This window comes from Crocodylus siamensis, chromosome 4 (assembly GCF_052110815.1).
Source record: "Crocodylus siamensis isolate JL-2025a chromosome 4, ASM5211081v1, whole genome shotgun sequence".
Classification (NCBI taxonomy): domain Eukaryota; kingdom Metazoa; phylum Chordata; order Crocodylia; family Crocodylidae; genus Crocodylus; species Crocodylus siamensis.
This window is the reverse complement of record NC_143398.1, coordinates 72562524-72589459: the sequence shown is the minus strand read 5'-3', so window position 1 is coordinate 72589459 and position 26936 is coordinate 72562524. Positions and strand designations below refer to the sequence as shown.

Here is a 26936-nt window from a genome sequence, read left to right as displayed (position 1 = left end):
TCTGCAATCCATCTGACTGTGTAGGCATCAATGCCACAGTCACCTGATTTCTTAATGGTGGGAGACGGTGTCGAAGGCCTTGCTGAAGTCCAGGAAGACTACATCCATGGCGACACTTGCATCCAATGCTTTTGTGACCTGATCATAAAAGGCAATCAGGTTGGTCTGACATGACCTGCCCCAAATGAAACTGTGCTGGTTGCCCTTGAGCATCATCTCTGAGGCTGGCCCATCACAGATGTGCTCCATGACGATCTTCTCAAAGAGTTTCCATAGGATTGAGGTAAGACTGATGGGCCTATAGTTGTCCGGGTCCTCCCTCCTCCCTTTTTTAAAGATGGGGACCACATTGGCTACCTTCCAGTCATCTGGCACCTGGCCCGAGCACCACGTGTGCTCATAAAGCCATGCCAAGGGCCCTGCAATAACCCCTGCTAGCTCCCTCTATCAAAAAGAACAGGTATGTATCCTCTGGCTTATCAAGATTAATGGTGGTAGATGCCAAGGAGGGTACTGAACAGAAGATGGATTACTTGACTGTTTGTATATTCTTCCTCTAACACATTCACTCCTGCTACTGTTGGACTGGACTGGGCTAGATGGATTGTTGGTCTTGCCTAGTATGGCACTTACATTGTTATGAAGTAAGGCGTCAGTTATCTGTTCTCTGGAGTGTTGTCTGGTATACTGAGCTCCTGAGCTTGACACGAGTATAAAGGCAAGCTTCTCTGGCAGGCAGTGTGAGAGCGGAAGAGGCATTGGGGCGGGGGGCATACAGTAGGGAGAGAGTCACTAAGGAAAGGCAGCAAGTGGGCAGGTTGCAGAGAGGGAGGGGCAGGCAGAAAGGAAGGAGGCACAAGCACAGGGCAGGTAAGCAGCAAAGGTAGCAGGGGTGACAGGTGGCAGAAGGGTGAGCAGGGGGTAGGAATCTGGCACCTACCTTCCTACAACAGCAGGGAGAGTCTGTGTGGGCAGGGGTGGGGGGGAGAGGTTGAATTTAAGATGACCCTTAGTAATTAGATTTTTGTACATGGAATATTAGAATTCCATGTATAGAATCTAATTACTAGGGGATTATCTTAAAATCAAAGTCACTTTGAATTCAGACAAATATAATAACCTAGTATGTTTTATAAGAGGGTGGGAGGGGGAGAGAGAGAGCGTTTTCTCTCAAGCTGTTGACCTTTGGTAGCTTTCACAGGAGAAACATTTATTTTACTTCTGTGTATTACTACTTATCTGTCTCTTGCCTGTTCCTCTTTCCACCCTTTGCTAGAAATCTAAGCTTCTCGCAGTGAAATGCATCTCTTTTGCATTGGATTTACCACTGAGGAATGCTGCTTGGGCTGGTGAACTTCATGCAGGGTCTGGATGCATAAGATACTTGTGTGGTCAGCTGGGCCATGGCTTACCACAGAAGCAGGAAAGGAAACTGGATTTTTAAAAGCTATACAACCCTCTCTAACATCAGGGTTTCACAAGGGGCAGCTGTGGAGGATTCATATAGCCTCCCTGACTCCACTATTCCTCTTCTGTTATTGTTTCCTTAGCCAGTCTTACAATGTGGCATAGCTAGGACTTAAAGTAAGCAGGGCACCAGCCCTGGCTGATTTTTAAGAGGGGACTACTATTCTGGCACCCCCAGGCAGTCTGCACCATGCCACATCAGTTTGTGCATGGGAAGATGAGACATTTTGGCACTACCTGTCATCTTCTTTCTTCCTTCCCTGGACACTTAACTTAGCGTGTTAAGGAAGTGAAAACATCTGTAGGTTAGAAAACTAAGGTTTCGTAGACTGAATCTGAATGGTAGCTTCTTAATGATTAGAAATTTCATTGTTGATGGTTTTGTGGGGGTATTTTTGTTCTACTTTTTATCACTTGGTTGAAGTGATGTAATTTTTATATTTTAGCTGTTATAACAAACAGCGATGAATCGCATATTCTGACTCCAGGAAAGATGAGCCAACGCCAAGGGAAGGAAGCCTATCTCACTCCAACCAAAGAGCTACTCCAGCCATCACTCAGTCCAGGAACCGTCCACAGCCATGGTAAGAGATGGGTATCTGTTTCTGTTACTAAAGGGTTCAAAATGTTCAAGACCTATTTCCAACGCATTAATCAAACATTAATTCTTGACTATATACTGTTTTCTAAAATGGAGAATTCAGAAAAAGGAAACCTGCTGAAGAAATCTGTTAAGAACATTGTCTTAAAACACTTTAGACAATCATGCGGGAAAAACTAGTATTTTTTTTAATGGATCAGTTTAATGTGTTGCCTTCTGCTAGCCAAAATGTTACATGTACATCCTCATACCATTAAGAATAAAGGTGTTAATTGCATAAAAACATGGTATATGGCACACAGTCTCATATAAAGTATGCTATGACTCTTGTTGCAAAATAATCTATGCTTGACAGTGAATAAAATAAAATGGACAACATGTAATTCAGTGACTGTTCTTCATGTTTTGTTTGTATAGTTCTATTTTTGTGCAGGACTTCATATTGACTATATTGTATTAATAAAAATATTTCAAGGAAGTAAATAATGCAAGAGAAGATTATTGTTTGTGTATTATCCCAAGTGGCACTTGGAAAGGCTGGATTGTTGGAGAATCTCATGCGGGGGTGTTTATTTTCATCTTAATTCACAACAGCGTCTTCCTGGAACATCTTTTGTCAGTTATGACAGTTGATGTAAACTTGCTTTCCAACAGATACAGACTTAAACAGTGGATTTTAGAGGCCATTTTAAAATACTGACTCAAATTATTTTATCCAAGTGTAGCAGGCTTACCTTGGGTTCAGTCCCAGGATCAAGGGTCTCTGTTTGATTCGTGGAGCCCACCTACCAATCTGGAGGCAGCACAAAGGAAGCAATGCCCCACCCTTTTCCAAAGGGAGGCGGCAAGGAGCAGCTGGACCTGAATTGGAACTATACCAGCCAGGTCCAGAGAACTTTGGGGGTGGAGTCCCTGAAGAGTGTACAAGGGGAGCGTGCTCAGCAGGTTGGGATGAAGGGCTCCAGAGGCTGCCATCCTCGGGACTGTGCTTGAGCTTCAGTGGTGGGCAAATCGGCGTGTGGGGATCGGGCTCTAGGAGCCACTCAAGGCGGCTTGAGCCTGCAAACCCAGCAAATGGCTGGACAGTCAGCGTGCAGATCAGCGCATGGAGAGCTGGCCCTGGGAGCAGCTCACAGCTGCTCAGGCCTCATCCGGTACGCAAGTTGGCACGCAGAGAACCACCTAGCAAGCAGGCTGAGTGACCAGAACCCTGCAGTGTGGCTCCACTTCTAACTAAAAGAGCCCCAGTGCCCGGAGCAGGGCCCGGGAAAGGGAAGAACTGGCAGTGTGAGACCGGGGAGTCCAAGCCTGCAAGGGTACCTGTGAGAGAGAGTCCTGGGTACCTAGTGCAGGGTGCTGGGCCAAAGGCGCTACTGGGGAGAGGCTCTTGTGGGATCAGCCACCAGGGGACAAGCCTTGCCTTCTCCAGAGAGGAAGCATGAGTTAGTGGGGAAGCGGGCCCTGCAGAGGAGGCTGACATGGGTGAGGAGGGTCTGCAGCCTCCATCCTTCATTGCGGGAGGGACATGTCCACATTCCAGAGCCCTGAAGGGGAAGGGCTTCAGGAAAACCCCTCAGGGAAGCACTGAGTGCACTCCCTATTTTGAGGTGGTTGTGTTAAGGGCTATATAGCTGGGGGTATTCTTTAAGAAGGTTTGTATAGTTTATGTGTTTTAATGTCTCAGTGTGTATATTTGTATTGTTATTTGTGACGGTTTAAAGAAATATTTTGCTTAAGTTACTTGGGTTATATAGATTAATATCCCTATGTGTTAATTGTGTTGTATAGGTTGTAAGTTGTTTGGTTCATATTTGGTATTATGTGAATTGTGGAGTATTATATATAGTATTATATGTTAAGCCTTGTAAATATTCTGTTTTATATTAAGCGTCTGTATTTTTATTCTTGTAATAAATTGTACGTAGTTAAGTATTTGGTTGCTCGAGTAGCTGACCCTTTCCTCAGCACCCTGCCTGACTACCACCCCTGTCATCGGAGCGCAGGGCACACACCCTGATTGGATGATGTAATTACTTCTGATTTGATCACTTAAATGCTGCTGAGATGTAATTGTACTGTTCAGTGAGGAGTTACAGCAACAATAGTTGTAGATTCATAGATGCTAGGGTTGGAAGGGACCTCAACAGCTCATTGAGTCTGACCTCCTGCCCTGGGCAAGAAAAAGTGCTGCGCCAGATGACCCCAGCCAGGTGCCTATCCAGCCTTCTCTTAAAGACCCTCAAGGTAAGGGAGAGCACCACCTCCCTTAGAAGCGCATTCCCTTACCATGAAGGTCTTCCTGATGTCTAGCTTAAATCTGCTCTCTGTCAGTTTGTGACCATTGTTCCTTGTTACCCTAAGAGGCACCCTGGTGAACAGAACATCTCTGATCCCTTGCTGCATGCCCCCCTAATGAATTTGTAGGTGGCCACAACATCACATCTCAGCCTTCTCTTGCGGAGGCTGAAGAGATCCAGGTCCCTTAATCTCTCCTCATAGGGCTTGGCTTGCAAACCCCATACCATACAAGTGGCTCTCCTCTGGACCCTCCCGAGGTTATCTACATCCTTCTTGAAGTACAGCACCCAAAACTGGATACAGTACTCCAACCGCGGTCTGACCAATGCTGCATAAAGGGGAAGTATCATTTCCTTGGTTCTATTTGTCATGCATCTGCTGATGCATGATAAAGTGTGGTTAGCTTTGAGGATCTCGTCACACTGACTTATGTTCATCTTGGAGTCCACTATGATTCCAAGATCCCTTTCTGCTGCTGAGAGGGTCATTCCCCAACCAGCAGGTGTGCTGGATATCTTTACGCCCTAGATGCAGCACTCTGCACTTGTCCTTGTTGAACTGCATCCTATTGTGTACTGTCCACTTTTTCCAACCTGTCCAGGTCCACCTGCAATCATTCCCTGCCCTCCAGTGTGTTCACTTCTCCCCACAATTTAGTATCATCTGCAAACTTGGACAGAGTACACTTCACGCCCACATCCAAGTCACTGATGAAGTACAGCTCCAAGGATAAGGGGAAATAAGGGTCACTTGAGTTGATTCCTGAAATCAGATAGAATGTTTTGCTTTCCCAGCTTACTATATTTTGATTCAATCTTGAGGTTTTCATTGTACAAGCTTACAACACAGTTGGTTGCTGAAAACTGTCTTAAGTCGAAGCTTTGTTTCTTATGGGAAAATTTGGTTCCGAAGTATGATGTTATAAATGCAGGATTGGTTACTGAACCAAGGCCCAATACCCTGTTTTTCACCAAAAATACCCAAGAATTTTGTATTTGATCAATTATAGATTAATAATATAGCTACATTTAATGTATTTATATTGTAAATAGCAATCATGTTGATTTAGAGGGACTTCTTTGAGGTGACTTTGCTGGACTTTTTGAAGGGTTCTTGGCTGGAGTCTTCTCAGGAGTCCTGGCTGCAGGTTTTTTCTGGAGTCTCGTCTGCTTTCTTCAAGTGTCCAAGGGAGTTTGGACAGGTGTTGTCCAGGGAGATGAGTGGTGCAGCGAACTTGTTCGCTGGCATGGTGTTGCGTTGGATTAAGTGTTCCAAAGTCGAAACTGACATTAGAAAGTTGAAGCAGGATGTCAATTTATAAATGCTGTAAGTGCAAAAAGTTGTAACTCAATGTTGTAAGTCAAGGACTGCCTTTAACTATATTTTCCGTTTTGTGTACTATTCATAAAGTCATACTCGTGAAGAACTCTGAAAAGAGACGTTTGTCATTTCATGCAGAAATAATACTGCTTTATTGTTCTCTTCTGGTTAAGGCTTTTCAAAAACTATATTGTACTGATATTCAGTGCTGCTGACTGCTAGTTCTGGAGTATTTTATAAAGGCTGGTATCTATCATTGCCACCTGAATACAATATCTCTCTTGATTTGTGCTGTAGTCTGAATGTAATCTGGAAATGGTTTCTGTGTGTAAATTACTGTAACTTGGTTTGATGGTTTAAATAACACTGACCTTTAACAATCAATGTTCTGTGTGCTCTGTTTCCACTTGGACTAGTAATGCAGTAACTCAATGTACGTGCACACACACGTGTGTGTGCGTGAACATCATGTGAACTGTGCGCACTTAAATATTTAGCTTCTTATTTAAGGCTTTTTCTTTTTAATGATGCTGATACAAATGGGTTCATTAAAGCCTGATAGAATATAGTCAGTCTTTGTCATTCCTGTTGTAAGTTTAAAACCCAGTAGGTCTCTCTTGGACATGGTAGACTGCATGGTACACTAAAGAATTTATCACTTTAATAGTCAGTTCTTCTCTCTCATCATCATCCTGGTCTCTTACTGGTTCAAGTGCTTATAGCATAAGGTTCTATTCTGTGCCTGTATTGTGTAGTGCTATGGAGTATCCATCACTTTTATTTACTGTACTTTGCCTCAGCAGTACAAATAAGTCATTATTTTGTCTGAAATTAATCGACTGAAGAAAACTAGCAAGAGCATGGCTGTATTGTTCTTGTAATATTACGTAAAAAAAATTAATTCAGTGCTTGTGAAGGGTGTAGTGTCAAGTGCAGTCTGTCTAAAACCCTATTGTAAACAAAAGAATGTATATGGGATGGCTCCCTCGGAGTTCTCCCAACATGCTTCAGTTCTAGCATTTATGAACTTGTCACGGGGAATTTAATACAGTCTTTCCTTAGCTGATCCATAGCCTGTCTACGAAGAAACAAGCTAATTTTAAGGGTGGGGGTGGCCTGTGGTGTGTATGCTGTAATAATTGCCTTGTGGATAGCTGTATTGCTTCAGCAAGTAAGTCCCAGGTAACTTTATAACATTAAAAATAAATAAATAAGCTACTTTTTCCCTAAGCAGGCAAATTACCTAGAAGCTAAAACATGTACATCCAGAAAGTTGCTTAGACTTCAGAGAAATATTCATTTAACAAAGGTAGTGACAGGACTTAATGCTTCCCAACAATCAGGAAAATATTCAAGGGAAATTGTAAAGAGCAGTTAATTCCAGTGGTTTTACCAAAACTGTTTGTGCTGTCTGTTTGAAATAAGCTTTCATAAATACTGGAATGGCCTCTTAATTTACAGCATATTGTCGCATTAAATTGCAACAACTTGAGGCACAACGTACATCACAATATGAAATTTAAGCTTCTATATTAAGCTTCTGTGCAGTGTAAACACATGATTTTCTAATCCATTTTATTGTGAAGGACTTTTTTTAAATGTACATTTTTATTAACTTTTACTCTTCTGTGGTGGCTCCTCAAAAAGAATGGTATGTCCTATTTAGCCTACAGCTTGTTTAAACAAATGGCATATGAAACAATTGATCTCATGTCCAATGACTTCAGAAGAAAAAAAACCTAGTCGCCATATTTCACTCTTATTAAATCTGTTAGTTTGCTCTGCCATTAAAAAAATAAAATACTTTGCAAGTTGAGACATGCAGAAACCAAATTGTATAAATAATGTAATATAACTTTGCAAAATAAATATAAATAGCTGCGTGCATTCACAAACAGTTAAGGGTGGAGTTTAACAAGTGCCTAATGGATAGGAGCAAAAATTGTCTGAAAAGTGCTTAGTTTCTGAAAACCGCATATTTGTTTTTAGTAGTTATGAAGTTTGAGTTGCTTATTATGTACCTGCAGCTTAAAAGTAGCAGTCACAAAATAAAGGTTATATTTGACTTAGACCTATTTATAAAGGCAAATAAAACGTTGTTTTAGTTCAGTTTATGATGATCCTGTGGCATGCCTCCTGGTGTACACAAGTAGCTTGTTTGTGGGAGGGGTTCTGCATGAGATCTAAACTTTAAGACTGTCAGCTATCATATTACATTTATCTCTTGAGTTTGTAATAAAGCAGTCTATTTTTGAGAATATTTTGGATTTTAAAAATAAATACCATTTTAGTCTTAGAAATAAGTTGAGAATATATTAAGCATTTTTGGAGGAGTACGGGATTGCAATGAAATTGACTGCAGAAATGTTGGGATTCTGTGACAGTGCTAGAACCTAATACATTTTCCAAAGATAGCATTGTACTGGATGTGTGACATGAAGTGAATGCCTTATTCATGGGATTGTATAACCAGAAAAAGACTGAGAAAATCATTAAGTAAACTAATTCTGTAAGTGAAATAAATTCTGAATTGCCCAGTGGGGGGTAGGTGGGTTGGGTTTTTTTGTTGAATATTTTTTTCATGATGCTTTGCTTTTAATCAGGGGTTCTTTTTATGAGTCTGTCTGATCAGCAAGCTGCAGTAAAGTTTCATTTTAAGAGGAATTACTTGAAAATATAAAGGTAATAGAACATAATTCTAGACAAAATAGAAATCAAATGACAGCTTTTAAAGTAATACTAAGCTAGTTGAAGATTTTTTTTTTTATATTTCTCTTCCTTTTTTCCTTGTCATTTGCTGTTTTTAAATGGTTTAAACTTTGAAAGAATCTGTAATTAGTACTTCAAAATGGTTTTTCATTTCTAAATGTTCAAGGATAGCTGCATTAAACAACTCTTCTAAGCTATGTTGCCTTTGTCTTTGCCTTTTGCAGAAACGTAGTGATGCTGTCAGGCACTTGTGTATTAAATACTGCAAAAAATATTTTAAAATAGTAAGGCTGCAACATACAGCCTTTCTGCCACCACAGTTTTTATGGCAGCACAAAATGTGAGCAAATAGATTTCTTTGTCTTAGCCCTTTGTGAGCATACCAGTTCCTAGCCACAATTTGTGCTACTTCTTTGTGTCCATCATCTGTTCACTTACGGCAGGAGAGAGTAGGCAGCTGTGCCCTGGTAAGTGCTCCCAGGGCTTCCAGGATATGATCCTGGGACCCCAGGAACCCCTCTTCAGGGCAATTCCTAAGGTCTGCATCTGCAGCAGGATTCCCAGGGCACATGATTCTCTCTGCCATGTCCTTAGTTGGGGCATGGCACTCATAACTATTGTCTTGGCATTGGGTCTCAGGAGTAGCAGGGGCCCAATGCTGAAGGACAACAGCCCCAGCAACATCTTTAGATGCTAGTGAAGCAGATCTGCTCCAAACAGGCATCCTATGTGAAGATGCAGGAAGATCAGAGAAAGTGTGGGTCCTTTTACTGAATGGGGGAGGCAACCTAGAGATGTGTTAAGGGTAAGGCTGAAGTGCTGAATGCCTTTTTACCTCAGCCTTCGCAAGCAAGGTCAGCTACCAAGCTACTGCATCTGGCAGCAGAGAGGAGGTGAAGAGCCAACAATAGTAAAAATAGGTTTAGAGACCATTTAGAAAAGTTAGATGTGTACAAGTCCAGGGTGCAGAGGGAGTTGGCTGATGTGACTTGCAGAGCTGTCAGCTGTTAACTTTGAGAACCCATGGCAATTTGGAGAAGTCACGGATGATCAGAAAAGGACAAATATATAGTGCCCATCTTTAAGAAAGGGAAGGAGGAAGACCCAAAGAACTACAGATTTATCAGCTTCACATCAATCGTTGGAAAAATCATGGAGCAGATCCTGGATGAATCCACTTCTAAGGAACAGTCAGCATGGGTTCACCAAGGACAAGTCATCCCTGACCAACCTGATTTACCTTCTATGACAAGATGACTGGCTTTGTGGATGTGGAGAGAGCAGCAGACTTTACATACTTTGCATTTAGCAAGGCTTTGGATATGGTCTCCTACAATGTTTTCACAAATTAGCTAAGAAAGCATGGGTTGGACAGAAGGACTGTAAGGAGGATAGAAAACTAGCTGGCTTGTCAGGCTCAGAGGGTAGTAATTGGTGGCTTGATGTCTAGTTGGCAGCTGGCATTGAATGGAGTACCCCAGGGGTCGGTCCTGGGGCTAGTGCTGTTCAGTATTTCCATAAACAATCTGGAAGATGGGATAGAGTGTACCCTCAGCAAGTTTGCAGATAATACCAAGGTGGGGGGGGGAGTAGTAGATATATTGGAGGGTAGGACTCGGAGACCTCCAACAAATTGGAAGATTGAACCAAAGAAAATCTTGTGAGGTTCAACAAGGGCAAGTGCAAAGCCCTGCACTTGAGATGGAACAGTCCCATGTGCCAGTACAGGCTGTGGACTTGCTGACCAAGCAGCAGCTCTTCAGAGAAGGACCTGGGGATTACAGTAGTCAATAAGCTGAATGTGAGCCAACAGTGTTGGCTCTGTTTCCAAAGAAGGGCTGAATTAGTAGAAATGTTGCCAGAAGATTGAGGAAAGTGATCATTTTTCTCTTTTCGGTACTGGTGAGGTTGTATCTTGAGTACTATGTCCAGTTTTGGACCCCCCCCCCATTACAGAAAGGATGTGAATAAATTGGAGAGAGTCTAGTGGACAGCAGCAAAAATGGTTAGGGGCCTCATGACTTCTTGTTTAGTCTGGAGAAGAGAAGACTGAGGCAGGATTTAATAGCAGCCTTCAACTATCTGAAGGGTGACTCTAAAGAGGATGGAGCCCCCTGCTACCAGGGGTGCTTCAATATGGCTCAAGTTCCTGTGGTCCTGGCTGCACATGTAACCGCAGTGCCCGGGAGCTATTAGCTTTGCATGAACTGTGCCAGAATTTGGCCAATAAATATCACGTGTAGATATGCCCAGGGTAAACTTTTACTAGGAGGAAAGTAAAGCACTGAAACAGGCTACCTATTTTTTATCCGTTCCAACTTTTGAGTACCTTGTCCTCCATTCCAGCATCTTTTTTACATTATGGAATATTATACTTGTAAAATAAACTTTTTTGGTTATAAGCAGTTGAAACTGCTAAATAAACTAACAGGCTAATTGAGAAAAGGCAGCCAAGCAAGCTATGGTTGGCAGCCAATTTGAAGCTATGTGGTAACCAAAGAATTTACAAGATGGCTAGGAGCTTTTCAGAAGGGAGAAAGAGAGTGAAGAACATGGATAGAGGCCCTAACAATAGCTGATCCTGAAAAACAGCTCCTTCATCTTTTGAGGAGGGAAAACAGTTAATAACATATGTGACTAATGCAGTTTGGGCCTTTATTTTGAATTTATTTAGTAATTAACATTTCCATGTTGTCATTAGGATCATGGACCGAAGTTAAGTTCTTGTCTGTATATTTAGATACCTTTTTAAAAATCTGGCCTTGTTGCCTTTTGACATTGCACATTTGCTCTTTTATTTTTGTCAGGGACATGTGGCTCTCTACAACAGTACCAAGATTGGAGTGTTGTTGTATCTGTGATGGCCCGGCAACAACATCTCAAAAAATACACCTTTTGCTTCTCACATTTTGGTATAGGTAAAATAGCCAGCCTGAGGGTGGCAGGCTGGTACTAATAAACTTGGCTGTACCTTGCTCTGCTACATTTGAGTAGTTGGAGAATGCTTTACTGTTAACTGATTTGACAATCATAAGCCATATCACAAGACTTGGATTAAAATATAGCCATGTTTATAGAAGTGATTGAGCAACTTTATAGAGCGATCAAGGTTTGGTATGCTCATAGATTGACCTTGCATTTTGTTGTTGTTTTTTGACTTCAGACTATTTGGTGGCTTGCCTGAATAAGTAATTGAAAATGTCTATTCCTGTAGCTGTTAATTGTGTAACGTTTCTTTCTTTTGAAATGTATTGACTGAAGGAACTTTTAAACTGTAGTCTCAGATATGTATTTAGAGCCAAAAGGCTCTTGCTGAAGGGTCCCATACTGAAAATGAAAAGCAGTGAAAGTGCTTTCTGTGTCTCTGTTTATAGACATGCTTTTTGTTTGGGGGGACTGGGCAGTTTTGCAGTCCCAGGCAGAGCCGTCCCAGGGGTTGAGGTTGGGTGGCACGCTGGCCAAAAACATTGCTGACCCTGCAATAAAGGTTAGCATTTTGGTAAGCTGCAAAGAACCTTACATTTGAAGATGAACATTTTTGTGTTGTAGGTGGGGGGGGAAAAAAAGGGAAGCATTGCAGAACAGAAATACGGAACATGTGTAGGCTGAAGTGCTAAGCTGGGAAACCTGTCTTCCAAGCATTTCTGAAGATAGATAAAAGTGAAGCAAGATTTATTTCACAGGAAGGAAATGCATTAGTAATAGAAATGTGGAATAGGGCCTGGGTTGAGTACAAATTGTATGAACAGAGTGTAAAAGCTAGATCTTAAAGATGGTAGGAAAGAAGAAATGCCAAGATTTAGATTGGCCCTTTTTATGGTGGTAGTTCAGTGGAAAGACTGAATTGAAGAGTACTCACTTGAGTGACAGGTGGAGAGGGAGGTAGCAGGACTGTTTTTGGAGGAAATGTAAGGAAGTTTTGATTACATTTACTTTTAGTGGAATATTGCACTTTCAAGAGTAGACATCTAAAAGATGAGCTCAATTGTGTGTAGGGGGAAGGAGGCAAGATTGGAGTTGAAGAGAAACTTGTGAGTCTCCAGCATAGTGATAAAAGATGAACTCATTTTGGCAAATGAGATAGCCATGTGGAGTCAGAAAAGGGAAGGGGGCATTGGAACCAAAGAAGAACAAGACATTGAAGCTAATTTTTAGTCTCGTGTGCCAGAGGTAGTCAAGAGGGCAAACAGGGAAACACTGAGTGCTAGTTAGGAAGCTCTTTGACTCGAGTCATTTCAGTGGCATGTCCAACTAGAAGCAGGAGAGGAGAGGCTCTTTTTTGGTTGGAGTTGAAGGAAGAAAGGTCTGGTGCCACCCGGTGCCTTATTTTTGGTTGGAACATGCCTAACCACTATAACATGGGCTATTTAAGTCAAATTCCCTCATTTCCTGGTGATGTTAAGCAAACAGACTCAACTGAGCAAGACACATGTTGCCCTTTACTCCTGGGCAACCAGTGACTCTAAACAGTTTTTTTTTTTCTTTGAAACAAAACATTATTTATTCATTTTTCCAAAAGATGGTGATAGGTAGCACACAAAGCAAATGTTTAAACTAAGAATCTGTATACTTCTCCGCTTCTAAACCTTATGCCTGTCTATGTGGGGAAGTTGGCATGGACCAATTTGCAGTGGACAAGCTACTCTGAACTAATGTCCCATGTGAGCACTCCTGGTGCGCAGAGAGTGCTTCTTTACATTGTCTTGCTGAGTAGTGTGTTCTAAGAGTATCCTCAGTGTAATTTAGATAAGTTATTTTCACAGAGTGGGAAAGGGCTGAGGATTTGCTTAATGTAGTCACTTGGTACAGACTAATTTTGTTGTTTTTAAGAGGTAGTTTCAGATGTCTCCTTAGTTGACCTTATGAATTAAATATATAAATAGTACTTCAGATCTTTGTCATCGGCAGTGACCCTTGTGTTATATGAAACCATGGTCTGTGAATTGGGGGGTGGGGGGGGCAGTTATACCAAACCCAAGCTTGGGGGTAGGAGCAAAAGTTGATAGGGGTTTTTTTCTTTTTAAAGAGACCTTCAATTATAAAGAGTAAAATAATTGCAAGCAGTATGTGGAAAAAAGCCGAAGTATATCTTCTAGAAACTTGATTTAAAAAAGGATTCATTCAATTCAGAATTCCTCTAGTTGCTATTTCTAAAATGGGAGGTGGAAGCTCCCCACTGCTAGGATGCTTCCAGGCCCCCAAATTTTCTCTTATGGGTTCTGTATATAATAGATGGTCTGTTACTATTTATAAAACATGCTGATACACACGCCTCCCTAGACCTTGCATCACCATTACACAACGAAACCAGTCGTTCCTTATCGTTTCTCTTTCCAGTGCTCACTTGCCAAACACCTGCTTAGATCATATTTCATTACCTTTTAAAAAACTAAGCTACTGTACACTTACTTCTCAAGTCCTTGTTATAAACTACGGGTGTTTATACATGTGCTCCAGGAGTGGGCTGGAGGGAGGGGCATTTTCATTAGAGTGGCTCTGAGAGCCTCTATCTAAAGCACCTGGAGCATTGCATGCATCAGTGTCCCCATGCTGAAAATGGAGGGTGCTTTAACTGAAGGTCATTCAACAAACTTTAGTTAAAGTGCCCCTGCCAACACTTTTCAGTACAGGGATGCTGATGCTTGTGATGCCACGTCTGCTGAGCATGGTAATTGCCATGCTCCAGCAGACTCAATAGAGTCTGCTGCAACACACTGTAATTACAGTGCGTTGGAGCAGCCTTGCTGTACGTGTGCAAGTGCCCTAGATGTTTTTATCTAGAAATCATGCATGTCTGTGATTTTGTTGATGACGGGTGGAAATTTAGCAGTTTTGTTCTAATCTGACGGGTCACAACATGAATGCTTCTGCTGTGGCCGTGTACATTTACTGCTACTTCATGAAGCGAGGACACAAACCAAACTGCAGCTATCATAAATAGATGAAATACTGTATGTTAGAAGGATCTTTGACAGGAGTCTTGCGAAGTCTAGTGATTCAGTTTTTGCTTGTAAGTGCTACCAGGACACAAGTAATATGTTTGTTTACCTGCTAGTTTTCTATACAGGTTTCCCTCGCTTTATGCAGATTCTGTATGTGCAAATTTGCTCTTTTGCGATCACCCTTCTTATACCAAAAATGTTATGTGAGATGATAAATTCACTCTTATGCGACTGGTGTGGTGGAAGCCCGCACTCAGCTGCTTTGTGCGGTGCATTGTGTGTGTGATGCGCACCATCATATAGTGTCCTGTGTGGAGCTGTGCTCCTTACTTGTTGTCTGAGACATGTTTCTGTCATTGCCATTCCCATTATGATAGTTCCCTGTGCTTGTGTGTACTGTTTGCTGTTGGTGAATACCAAAATTGTCTTGTAAAAGTGGTAGAGATGGGTCTGGGGGTCAGGACAGTCGAGGTCTTGGAATGTATCCCTATCTGTTACATTATACAGTGGGTTCCCTTTATGCAACTTACAGTTACCGCTGTTTTCCAGGAACGTATGCATGGCATAAAACAAGGGGAAACCTGTTTGTACAGTATAACTTCGTAAATCCAGATGCCAGAGATTCAGAATTTTCAAAAATCCGGTGCTTCCCCCTGCCCTCCCAGACATGGAGAGGGAAGCTTGCATGTGGCGGCTGGTGCCACTGCCATTAACCCCCCGTGCCGCTGCTCTACATGCAGCCTCTTCCGCCCCCTCTCCTGCTGCACCGATTTTAAAAAGTGTGGCATTTTCAAATTTTCTGCAAGTGCTTGGTCCTCAGCATGCTGGATTTATGAAGTTACACTGTGTGTATGTGTATAGACAAAGAAAACTAGTAGGTAAATAAATAAACGTGTGTGATGCATTTGAATTCAGTAGGAGTTTGCTTAAGAAAAGCTTGAAGTCTTTTAGAACTGAATATTACTAAGAGCTGGCTAGCAGTACAGAATCACCAACTTGTACTAAAGGCAGCTCTTGGTAATGTTCAGTTCTAAAAGACTTCAAGCTCTTCTTAGGCAAACTCCTGTGGAATTCAAATCGCTAACAACTTGGCACTGAGGGCTAGAGAACAGTGCTCTAAACAAACAGAAACCGGTTTCTACCAATGCCATTGAACTGAAGGGCAAAAAGCAAACCTACAGCAGCAAAAATGAATTCAGTATTTGCAAGCTTTCTTGTCAAAGCCACGTTGAATACAGTAACAGAAGTGTAATGGTATGTCTCATAATGGTAGAACAAGTTAATGTTAATTATCCAGGGCATCTTCCTGCTGAAACAAAATTGTTTTCTAAACAGAATATAAGAGCACTGCATCCAGTCTAGCTTTAAATGCTAATAAATTATAGAGGCTAAGAACTTCCTGCTCATATTCAGCCTGAAATTAACTTATTCATTCAATTGCATAAACATAACCATTTGGTAGCTCCCAAATTAATTCCTCCTTTCTTCCAGGCTGTTTTTAAATCCAGTTTGGTTTATATAACTTGTTCATTTCCATTGTGCCTTTGAAGTCTGTCAGCCTAGCTTTTGGTGCATCCTCTGTCCCAGAAAGAAGGGAAGTGATGAATGGTTAAGGAAAAGCTCAGCAGACAGCCTTTGTTTATCATCCTCAGCTCTCAAATTGCTTAGCTGTTATGTGAGGGTTTTCCAAGAGATTCTTTAGGTGAGTAAAGACTGATGAAAATGTTTCTGTTCTTTTAAGAATGTAATAATTTTTTAAAGTAGTGGTGCTATGATTGGAGAACCAATAATTCATTAGCAGATGGCATAAGGGGTGTAGTAAGATTATCTCAGAAGGAGCACTCCCTATCTGTTTGACTAATGCCGTATGAAAACTGGTGCACCGAATAATATAAAGGGCAAATTTGAAGAGATGCAAGACAGAACTTATTTGATGGCTAAGTCATGACCTTTATCTCCCCCCAGAGGACATTTAAAATGGCAGTCAAGGTGCCTGCATGTATTGGTTTTGACCTCTTCTTTTTAGGTAATATCGCCATACTTTAATGCTTTAGAAATTAAACTGGGCTTGGAGACAATGGATCTCAACCAGTGCAGTATGAAACAGTATTTAATCATGTTATTTCTTTGCAATGTGTGTTCTCTTCTTTTTGCTTTGCCTGAAACTTCAGTTCTTAGTTTTCTTATGCTTTTTATTCTGCTTATTCTGGTGATCCCTGTTGATTTTGTAATTCTGCTTCATATGTGCCACATTCATTGCAATTGCCTAAATTTGGCTAGGAAGGTAAACTGACTTGCACTCTTATCTCTTATCTTGCTATGAATTGTCTGTGATGAAGGATACTTTGTTCCCCACAACTTGTCTACATCTCTCTTAACTATAGAGTTGGTCCAATAAAAGATATTGCAAAAAAGAACCCTGCTGTCACATTTCCTGGACCATCATGGCTTCAGCAAGTACTCTACCCTGCAAGTGCAGCAAAGAGGGACTGAGCAGGTAGCATAGCTGAGCCTGTCCCCATTAAGGGAACTCTCAAAGACTCTGAGTCAGTTATACTACTTGAGCTAAGATAGGAGTGTCAAACGCACCTTGGGCCCCTGGTTAGATCTGGACTTCAGTTCTTTGCAGGCTGGATCCAGCTGGGGGGAAGCAGGTTGGTATGCAGTTGGGGGTCTGGGGTGACAGCGAATCCATGGAGGTGGATCTGGGGTTGATCGTGGCAAGCTGAGCTCACTGCCAACAGCTGGGGCCAAAGGGGCCCTGAATTCTATAGCAGGCCACAGCCCCCAACTTCCGGTAGCCAGTGGGCAAGTTAAAAAAGCTTTGTAGGTCAGATGTAGCTTGTGGGGTCATATGTTTGACCACCTCGAGCCCAAGTTCTTTGTAACATCTGCTGCCATGTAAACCAATGAGAGTCTGACTTGACTAACTACACTTGCGTATTAAATGAAAACACTTGTATTTCTTTCTCTGTATATTGAAATAGTAGCCCTATCACTCAGACTTGGAGAAATATGATGGAAAAAATATTCCTCGTGGAACCTAAGCTATACTTTGGAGGGCTCGGTTCCGTAAACTCTAATTTTATGTGAATGGGCTTGCTCATATTATTGGGATAATGTCTTAAGAGTTGGGTCCCAGTCGGAGGTGGTAAGGCATTAGCATTGAGCTCCATTTTTATTAATTTTTAAATCTCTCATTTTGTCAAATTGAAACATTTGCCTGCTTAATTTTTTTCTGTATGCTATTATTTTTAAAAGACAGCATCTTGGTATGATTCTTGCTTTTCAAACAGCATACCCTATTGAATTCTAGTTCAACGTGAGCCCCCTTTGTGTACGCATTTAAAGCATTACATTTTGGAAACAATATGCCCCACAGTAGAGAACTGATGCTTGTTTAAAATTGCTTTTACTTGTTTGCGGGGGCAGCAGAGATCTGAACTATTCATGGGGATGTGTTCAAAAGGCACAGTGTATCACCATAAATGTGCAGAAAAATAAAGCTTTTCAACAAATGCTTTCTTTGCAAGTAAATCTCAGTAAAGCTGACCTGCTTGAACCTGAACTGTTGCCCTGGGGAATTTCACAAGTGCTGCTGAGCTTAAAATTGTTGAAACCTGAGTAATGAAGAAGGCTACGTGGTTAGGTGGGAGGAGCAGATTCAGCGCAGTCAGTGAGATGCCGGCTACAACCAAGTGCAGTTGTCAACAAGCTGCAGAGAACCTTGATGCAAACGTGTGACTATAATCCGATGTGCAGGGAAGAGGATATTTGGCAGGGTTAAATTGGTTTTCCCTCTGTAGATTAGCACAGCTTGCAGTATGAACAGGCTTGTGGCTCAGATGTCTCTCTTGTGAATCAAATACTGGTGGTGTCTGAAGGCAAGTATACCTCTAAAAGCTTGTTGCTTTCATAGGAGAGAGACTTAGCAGCTGTTTGCAAAAGTAAATGTAAAATTCAGGCTGTTTAGAAAGTTTTAATGCAATTATCTGCTTAGGAGTTTACCTTTAATTGTGTTGGATATATGCAGAGTCCAAGTATACTACCAGTTTTCTAAAATTATAACTATTATTATTGTTACTGCTATTTTGTGTGTGTGCGCGTGCCAGGTGTGTAATATGAGATTTGTTTACAGATTTGCTTTTTGAGGCATATCAGTGGATAGCGCTAGAAATGTCAGTCCATATTACTGTCTCGTACTTGATAGTTGTCTGGTTAAGAAGCTTGCCTCCCCTTCTTAGCTTTTGCAGAATTAATTCATTTGAGATTGTGTCTGTCCAGCTGTCTTTCAAGGAGGAAAGAAAATGTTCCCTGTTCTTTTTTCTTTCCTCCTTTTCTCCCTCCCCCCTTTCCCTCACAACAAAAACACTTTTTTTCTCCTCCTTTTGAAAACTGCCTCCAAAGGAAAAAACTCCTTAAATAGGTTACTGGTACAATAGTAACATTACTTGATTGCATAATAGCCCTGTGTCTTGAATCAGCTTTTATAATTTTTTGCACAGTATTTAGTTTTGTTTAAAAGTTCTGTTTTGTTCTGGAGAGTTAAGTGCGTGGTATTTAGTTTGGACCTTTAATTTGGTGTGCCGACTAATACGTCTATCCCCTAGCAAGTTTTTCTCCTTTTGTTTAGCCCGTGCATTTTGAGACTTTTCTGTTTTAAAAAATCTTATTAAAACCACAACCTTTGCAAGCTGTTTGTGCTGGGAAGTGTTTAGACCTTTTGTTTGCCTCTCTTCTCTGCATTCAGATTTAGTTCTGAATGGTACATATGAAGCAATATCATAAAAGAATGTCTTAAGCCTTGTGATATGATAGATTTATCAACTGGCTTTAAATTTACTACCAAAGAAGCCTTGCTTTATCTGCAAGCAAATATGGATCATCCATCATATTCTTCAAAATGTTTGCAGGAGATATGCAGCCTTCATTTGAAGAGAATAGGTCAAAAGATTACTTTGGAAAAAAATGTGTTGTGTACACTTGAGACAATAGGGCCTTTTGTCTGTTGGCTTTACTCAATTACCATTTTTTAATTGCATGGTGTTGTACTACCTTACATTTTTTACCTGGACAATACAGGTGGTTGCATTTATTAAGTAAATTTTAAAATTTATCTTTAAAAGAATTTTGAACTATTCAAGCCAGGGAGCACTTGTACTTGGAATATGGTCAGGATTTAGAATTGGTTACTGCACGGTTCACATTGATTAGTCCGCTGCCTATAGTTTGCTGGTAGCTACATGTTTGGTAGTTTTTGTTTGTGCCTGTCTTTTAAAAGTATGTAGTTTTTTTGCTGCTTGTTTTCATTGATTCTTCTCCAGCTCATAGCAAAACACTCTTTGTGGATACAAGAGAATAAAGTTCTGAGACTAGAAGCAAAAATTGCACCCATATTCTCACCCTCTCATTTTTATAAATCTGATGATGCTTTGGTCCATAAGACCTGATCTTAGAAGAGTAGATTCTGTTCAAAATATCTTCCTTTTGATTTCTAAATGTACTGGTAAACTCTTGTGGGTTTCTTTCTACACTTATCAAATTTGTATTTGAAAAAGTAGTAGGCACTATGTAGTTTGTAGGCCACTTAACACTGCTTTGCAGATCACTAGGGATCTCTAGGTCACAGTTTGGGAGTCCCTGCTTTAAATCATGTGCTGTTTGTATTAAGAGCACAGAAATCCTGGCCTGGATCTCAATAGTCATGGAATGAAGTGGGATGCTGACTGCACAACATGTACAGTGTCAGTACAGACTGTCCCTTGTTTGTCCTCCAGAGCACAACAGCATTGCAGTGTTATAGCAGTAGCTCTTTAAAAAGGGAAAAAAAAAATCCTGTCCTCAGATGCGCTGGCCAGAAGTGAAGGAACATGGAAAGCTTACTTGTATTTATTTATACAAGTAACTTTTTAGTCAGTTTCTAGTTCTCTACTTCTTTTGAGACTGAAGAACTACTAGTCAAACCAACTCAGCAAAATTAGGTTGACTGCTAAGTACCTCTCCACTAAAATTAGAGTAGATCCTAAAAAGTGCATTTTAATTTGGGCATTAAAGATGGAAATCTGGACTTCCCAAAGTTTGCCTGTATAAAGATAAACCTGTATGAAGATAAAGATGAACCTAGTTGAGTGTAGTATCAGACCTAACTGATTTAGGTCAAACTGGTTTAAGAAATTTCTGTCCCAGACCCCTTCTTGGTTGAGGTTAAATCATGCCCCCCCAGCATGCTTTTCAGCTTTGGATTGGGCTGTGCTGTCTGCTCCAGAGAACAGGGATGGCCCACCCCTCTGCCCCCAGAGCTGGAGCAGTGAGGGCTGGCTGACGAGGGTGGGGACAAGCCTGGCTGGTGATGCAGTCCAGTCTCCAGGGGGATGAAGGGCGGAGGGGGCTGCCCTACCCTACTCTACCCCCGGGCAAACCCCAGGTAGGGTCTGGGGTCAAGTTAAACACCCCTTCTGCTCAAAATTACCACTGGCTGTGACTGGACTACAAATCCCCAAGGCACCTGGAAGCAGGAAGAAGTAGTGATGAGCAACCCTGCAGAGTCCTGCTGCTATGAGTCTGGATTGCAAATCCCAGAGACCCTAGGGGCAGCAGGAAGAAGTAAACACACAGCCAGAGTTGTGCTCTAGCATCCCCAGCTTCTGGCCGGAGCCACAACAGGCATGTGGCTGCATTTCCTGAAAAAAAAATGTCTGTTCACTTATGTTTCAATTTAATCTGTAAATTGTAGACTAACCTGCAAAGACTGGATCAATTCGGCCTTAGGCTTTTTGACTGTCTGTACCTAGCCCAGGTGCTGAAATGCACAAAGTGAGTATATATATATATAGAGGTCACCTAACACTGAAACTAGAGGTGCACAGATACATTGGTCCCATATCAGATTGGCACCATTTATAAGGAAAGTTGACTGTATCGGCAGTCACCTTTTTTTGGTTAATGTGGCTGTTTTTTGTTTTTTGTTTTTTTAATGTCACAGACTTTTAAAAGCCCCGTGCATGTGCGCAGCTGCAGAGCAGCATGCAGGCAGCCAGAAGTGCAGCCCAGCAGCATGGAGAGCAGGGGCAGGGGCTACAGGAAATTTATTTTGGGCTGGCTGCAGTCCCGTTCCCCTCTGTAGCCCAGCCCCTCCACCTGGAAAAGCCTGGCACCACCCTGGCCTTAGCCAGCCCTCAACCCGCACAAGTCTGGGGGCACACCCCATATGCCCTCCTAGGGTTGGGTGCATGCAGTGGCAGGAGCTGTCCCTTCCCTGTGCCTCCCGGATGAGCTGCTCATGGCTCCATTCGCATCCTGCCCTGGCTGCGTAGCCCTTGCCTGAGCCCCATCCCCATTCTCTCCCCCTGTGTGGGGGCCTTGGTCCAGCCCTCCAATCTGCTTCCCTACCCCTGCCCCTTCCCCCACAACAGACTTATCAGCTGGACTCTGCTGTCCGTGCTGCCGGGCTGGATATCTGAGTCGGATTGGTATCAGCTGATTATGGCTTGTTTAAAAATTGGCTTGTTAAAAAAAATTCTCTGTCGGTACACCCTTAACTAAAATGTCCATTGTGGGCCTTAGATTCCTTTATAAAACAAGAAAAAAGTGTGTATGTTTCAGACGACAATGTTTCATCTTTTCTAAGAGAAATGGGGCCAAATAATTTAACAATAAGCCACCTCCAAGTAAACTCAAATGCACAAGAATTGATTTGGAATCCTTTTTAATTTTAAGATGGACTAAACTGAGGGGCTAAGTACAGACCATCAAAAAGCCCAAGGCTGAATTGATTCATCATCATTCATTGGTTAATCTAAGCTGCAGAGTTTGAACTGATAAGCAAATAAACATGCATCTATCTTTGATTCAAGAAGTATGGCCACATGCCTGCAGTGGCTCAAGTCAGAAGCTGTGGAGCACTAGAGTATTCTTGCCTGCTAGCCACTCAGTCTTTTCCCACCTTCCTGCTGCAGCAGAGCAGGCATGGCTGGGGCCCAGCCTGTGCTCTGCTTGCGGTGGGGACTGGACGGGGGGAGGAGGGAACAGCAGGAGTCGGGGAAGGTAATAGCATAGTTCTTTTTCTTAAAAACTATAGATTGAAAATTATAAACAGTCTGGGAGATATGTGCACTTAGTCTTCCTGTTCCCCCCAAGGTCTCTGGGATTTGCAGTCCAGCAGCACAGTAGCAGGACTCCTAGGGCTGCTTGTCGCTTCCTCTTCCTGCTTCCATGTGCCTCTGGGATTTATAGTCTACAGTTGCAACCAGCACTAATTAAGCGGGCTGGGCAGGGCAGCTCTATACTCTGGGCAAGGTGAGTTTAACCCCCATCCTTCTCCCCCCTCCCCGACCCCAGCCAGGGGTGGGGGGAGAGGGAGCAGTGAGCCAGCCCTTACTGCTCCAGCTAGTAAGTAGAGGGGTGAGCCAGCTCTGCTCTCTGGAGCAGACAGCACAGCCCAGGCCAGGGCTGAAAGCCATACTGGGGTGCTGTGGGACTGTGATTGAACTTGAACCAGGAAGGGGTTTGGGACAGAAGCTTCATAAACCGGTCTGACCCAAAGCATAGATTTCATAGACATTAGGGGCTGGAAGGGACCTCATGAGATCAAGTCCAGCCCCCCGCCAGAGGCAAGAAGTCTGCAGGGTTTGGATAATCCCAGCAAGATAAACATCCAAATGCCTCTGTTCCATTCAGACTGTAAACAAGTTTTTCCTTATATTGAGTCTGAATTGGCCTTCTAGAAGTTTGTGGCTGTTAGACTGAGTTATCCCTTGGGGAGCCCTCATGAACAACTGTTTTCCCAGGTCCTGATGCACCTTCCTTATATACTTATAGGCAGCCACCAAGTCCCTCCTGAGCCTTCTCTTCCCAGGCTGAAGTCACATGTCCCTGAGCCTCTCGTAAGGCTTGCTCTTTTGGCTTTTGATCATATGGGTGGCTCTCTTCTGGACTCTTTCAAGCTTATCCACATTCCTTCTGAAATGGGGGGCCCAAAAACTGGATGCAGTACTCTAGCTGTGGCCTCAATAAGGTAGAGTTAAACAGGAGGATGACATCCCTCGTTTTGCTCGAGATGCATGCCAAAGTTTGGTTTGCTCTGCTGGCCACGGCATCACATTTGGGGCTCTTGTTCATTTTATGGTCAGTCAAGACACCCCCCCTCCCCCCCAGTAGCTTTTGGTCGCAGTGCTAGCGAGTGTAGCACCACCAAGCCTATAAGTGTGATCAGTTAAGTCTACATTCAACCAGGCTTATCTTAAACCAGCTTCAGCCATTTTGAAACTGGTTTATGTGCACTGAACTTCTATCCTGTTACAGGTTTAGACTAGTTTCTGATCACTTAGACTGGTTTATATGCAACTTCTGTCCCTAGCCAAGATGTAGGAATGAAATGGGAAATTATCCCTCAGTGTTTTAACTAGTGTTGTTTTTTAGCATTTTATGGAGTGCTTCAGTGTGGGTCTTTCTCTCCCCCCTTCCATTTTGTTTTTTGTATAATTCTATTTGGTTCTGCTTTCAGCTATAGTAAACATGGGCTAGGTGTCATAGTAAAAGCCAATTGGAGGTATGAGGTGTCTATTTTACTTTGTGAATACCAAATGTTGGGGAACAGAGCTTTTTTTTTTTTCCCCCTCCAATACTCAGACGTATTGAACAGTAGTTTCTCAAAGAAAGTGTGTAGCAAAGCTAATAAATTGATGGCCTGGATTTAGAATGAAGGAATAAATGTCCTTGGACCCTTAAAGAGATTTGTCCCTATACCTTTTTCCTGGACTAAAAAAGATGAGGTTGGTTGAAGAGAAAATTAGCTTCCCCTGGCAGTATAGGAGCAGATCTGGAGCAGTTAGCTCATCTGTGGTGAGAAAGAGAAAGTGCTTAGATTAGAGGAGGGTGTATCCTCTTAATTTTCAGATAGTATTTCTTTTCCTTCTGCTAGGACAGATTCTCTTGGCTATCAAGTGCAGCTTGTGGACACAGCAGAGCAACTGCAGAAGTTGTGGGCTGGAGCAAATGGGATATTCATCTTTTCTTTTCTTTTGTCCTTCTTCTTTTTCCCATTGAATTCGTTTTTTAAGAACGTCAGTCTTTTCTCAAAATACATAGTTTTAATTATGCTCATTTTTAAGTGAGTAGGAGAGAACTGGTTATGCTTGATTCACTAAAGACATTCTCTCCCCATAGATTTAGAGGGTTTTGCTTTCCTGAGTAACCTGTAAAAATGAAGCCATGGTATGTAAGCACATAGCTTAAGATTCTAATATTATGCTAAATTATTATTTATAATTATGTCAGCAGTCTTTCTTGAGAAAGTGGAAGCCCATAACAAAATTGCAGGCACAATTAAGTTTAAAAAAAAAAAAATTAACCTAGCCTTAAAAACAGCCATTTTCTATCGTAGAAATGGAAATGGAACTTTACATCTACATGTAATACTTACATACATGATGTACTGTGACATAAAATTGGTTGTAGGTTTCCTCTCTTGTACCAATTTACAAAAATTGGGGGATATATTGATAACATTCCCTGACAGAATGTAGTTCTCAATTTTCAGACTGAGGAACTAGGTATGTGGAACTGAAGCCTTTTTAAAATGCAAATTCCTGGAGGAAAGTACTGTACCTCACAGGGTGTGCATGCATTATTAAACTGCCACCTGCTGTCTAGTTTTTCTCTTTTCCTGTACCCTGCCCCCCCAAAACAAACAAACAAACTATTGACATGCACGCTAGTTGAACATATATGCTTATTTACATTAGGCTTTATAAGTGCATACAAAATTAAAATGATAGGTAGACAGAAGCACTGTATAACTTTGTTTTCACTGGACCCAGGCATTGCAGGTGCTGCAGACAAGTGCTTTGTTTGCTTAATTAAAAAGGCATCTTCAAGAAGATGGAATGATATTAAAAGCATGGTAGCAAGGCAAGCTTACTGTTGCGTAATTCACTGCAGAATGAATGTAACTGTGAACTACAGCGAATCCAAATCATTTATCTGTCTTTCTTTGAGATTACTAGAAAAATACGTGCCATACTTTTTTCCAAAAAAGAATAATAGCTAATAAATTGGTGAAGTATGATTGGCCAGAAATAAAACTAAGAGGAAGCAGAAACAAGTGTGATGGGACAGGTTCACTGATTTTTACCATGTACTAAACAGTAGGAAACATCATTCATTAACTCTTTCTTGTTTCCTCCCCGTTCTGTATAATTGGGTTGAGCTGCTAGATTTAGAAACATCAACATTTAGGAATGGTCTGGAATGCTTAGCGCTACTGTTACTCAGTTACTCCAGGTGTTGCAGCTGTGGTTGTTTCTGCATGGGGCATGAGGTTCAGGAATTTCAAGTCCCAACCTTTTTATTTATTTATTTTTTTAAATACCCTTCTTGCCTTGTCATGCCTTAAATCAATGGGCTATCAGAGGACTGCATGCATTTTTAGAATCCTTCGCATGATAAGGAAAAGCAGAAAACTACCGCAAGTTTTAAGATGAAACGTTTTTCCATTTTTTGTGTCTCTATCTCATTTTGCTGTGCTATAACTTTTTATAAATGGAAAAATTCAGCTGCCTTCTGTATTTGTGGGCCAGTGCTACTTTCAGGCACATAGGACCCTTATGAGATTGGAGTGCTTTAGTGTTAGCCAGAGACTGTATTTTATTATTCATTTTGATCTGAAAATTTCCAGTGAAGGAGGAAATATCTATCCTGTGAGGAAAGAACCAAGCTGGCTTAACTCTTTGTTTTTAGGAGGGCAGGGGATGACAGAGCAGGGGGAGTTGGGGGTGTTTCTTATATTTTCCAGTGCATAAGCCAGATTTCACCAGGGGTTTTATTTGAAGTGCAGTGTAGTAGGAAACAAGAGAAGTACCTAGCAGAAAAGAAAACAAGTAAGAGAGGTGAAAGTGCTAATTGTCAGGGGGAAGCAAGAGTTGACTACACACAATGCATAAACAGGTTTAGGGAAGCTTATTTGGTGATTTACGTGCTATAAATCAGAATTAGTAAAAGTTGAATTCATCAGAGTCCTACATGGTTAGGTCAGAATTTAATTTGAAATAAGTCAGTTCTACCTTCATTAAAAACTTAGGGTTCATTACCTAGCTGTCCCATTAAATAATGTGTTCCTTAAGTCAACATCCTGGTTGGTTGGTTTGTTTGTTTTTTCTGGCATGTACTTTACCTTGGTCAGAAATGGAAATGTGGATACCTGTTTTGCTTTTCTTCTTGAAAGCAATTAAAACTGCCTTGCATCCAAGGTAAAGTAGTGGTGAGGCGTTGTTGTTAACAGTCATCATTTTTGGTAAATGGTGTATAGACTAGAGCCTAAAATAGAGGTAAAATATTGGCATCCATCTCAGATTTGTCATGATGGTGTATTCTTCTGCCACCGAGGCCTCAAATTAGGAATTGCACAATAGATTGTGAAGGGGAGAGGGGGGTTCTGCATGGTATATGTTTGGGGCTCAAGAATTAAGCAGGCGGAGGAATTTATAAAATAAATCCAATCTGAGGTCTTAAATAATGACAGGTGCTTCATGCTCAGAGATGCTTCATGCTCTGTAATGAACAGAAGGTGACTGGAGACTTGATGTCACTTCAGTGTGTGGGCT

The 26936-nt window shown here is 41.7% G+C and overlaps 1 protein-coding gene across 6 annotated transcripts in view; it reads left to right on the top strand.

Moving 5' to 3' along the window:
• OSBPL8 (oxysterol binding protein like 8) overlaps positions 1-26936 on the top strand; it is a 142961-nt gene that overhangs the window by 61225 nt on the left and 54800 nt on the right. For 4 of the 6 annotated variants that reach the window (XM_090042564.1, XM_090042563.1, XM_090042567.1 and 1 more), the window contains one exon: positions 1914-2051. Coding sequence is in view for 2 of the 6 variants with exons in the window: in XM_090042561.1 (XP_089898687.1) it covers positions 1914-2051 (138 nt within the window). In the remaining 4 variants the exon portion in view is untranslated. Of the gene's footprint in view, positions 1-1913; positions 2052-18037; positions 18222-26936 lie in introns of those variants that run through there. The other 2 variants (XM_090042566.1, XM_090042565.1) reach the window with 1 other exon arrangement.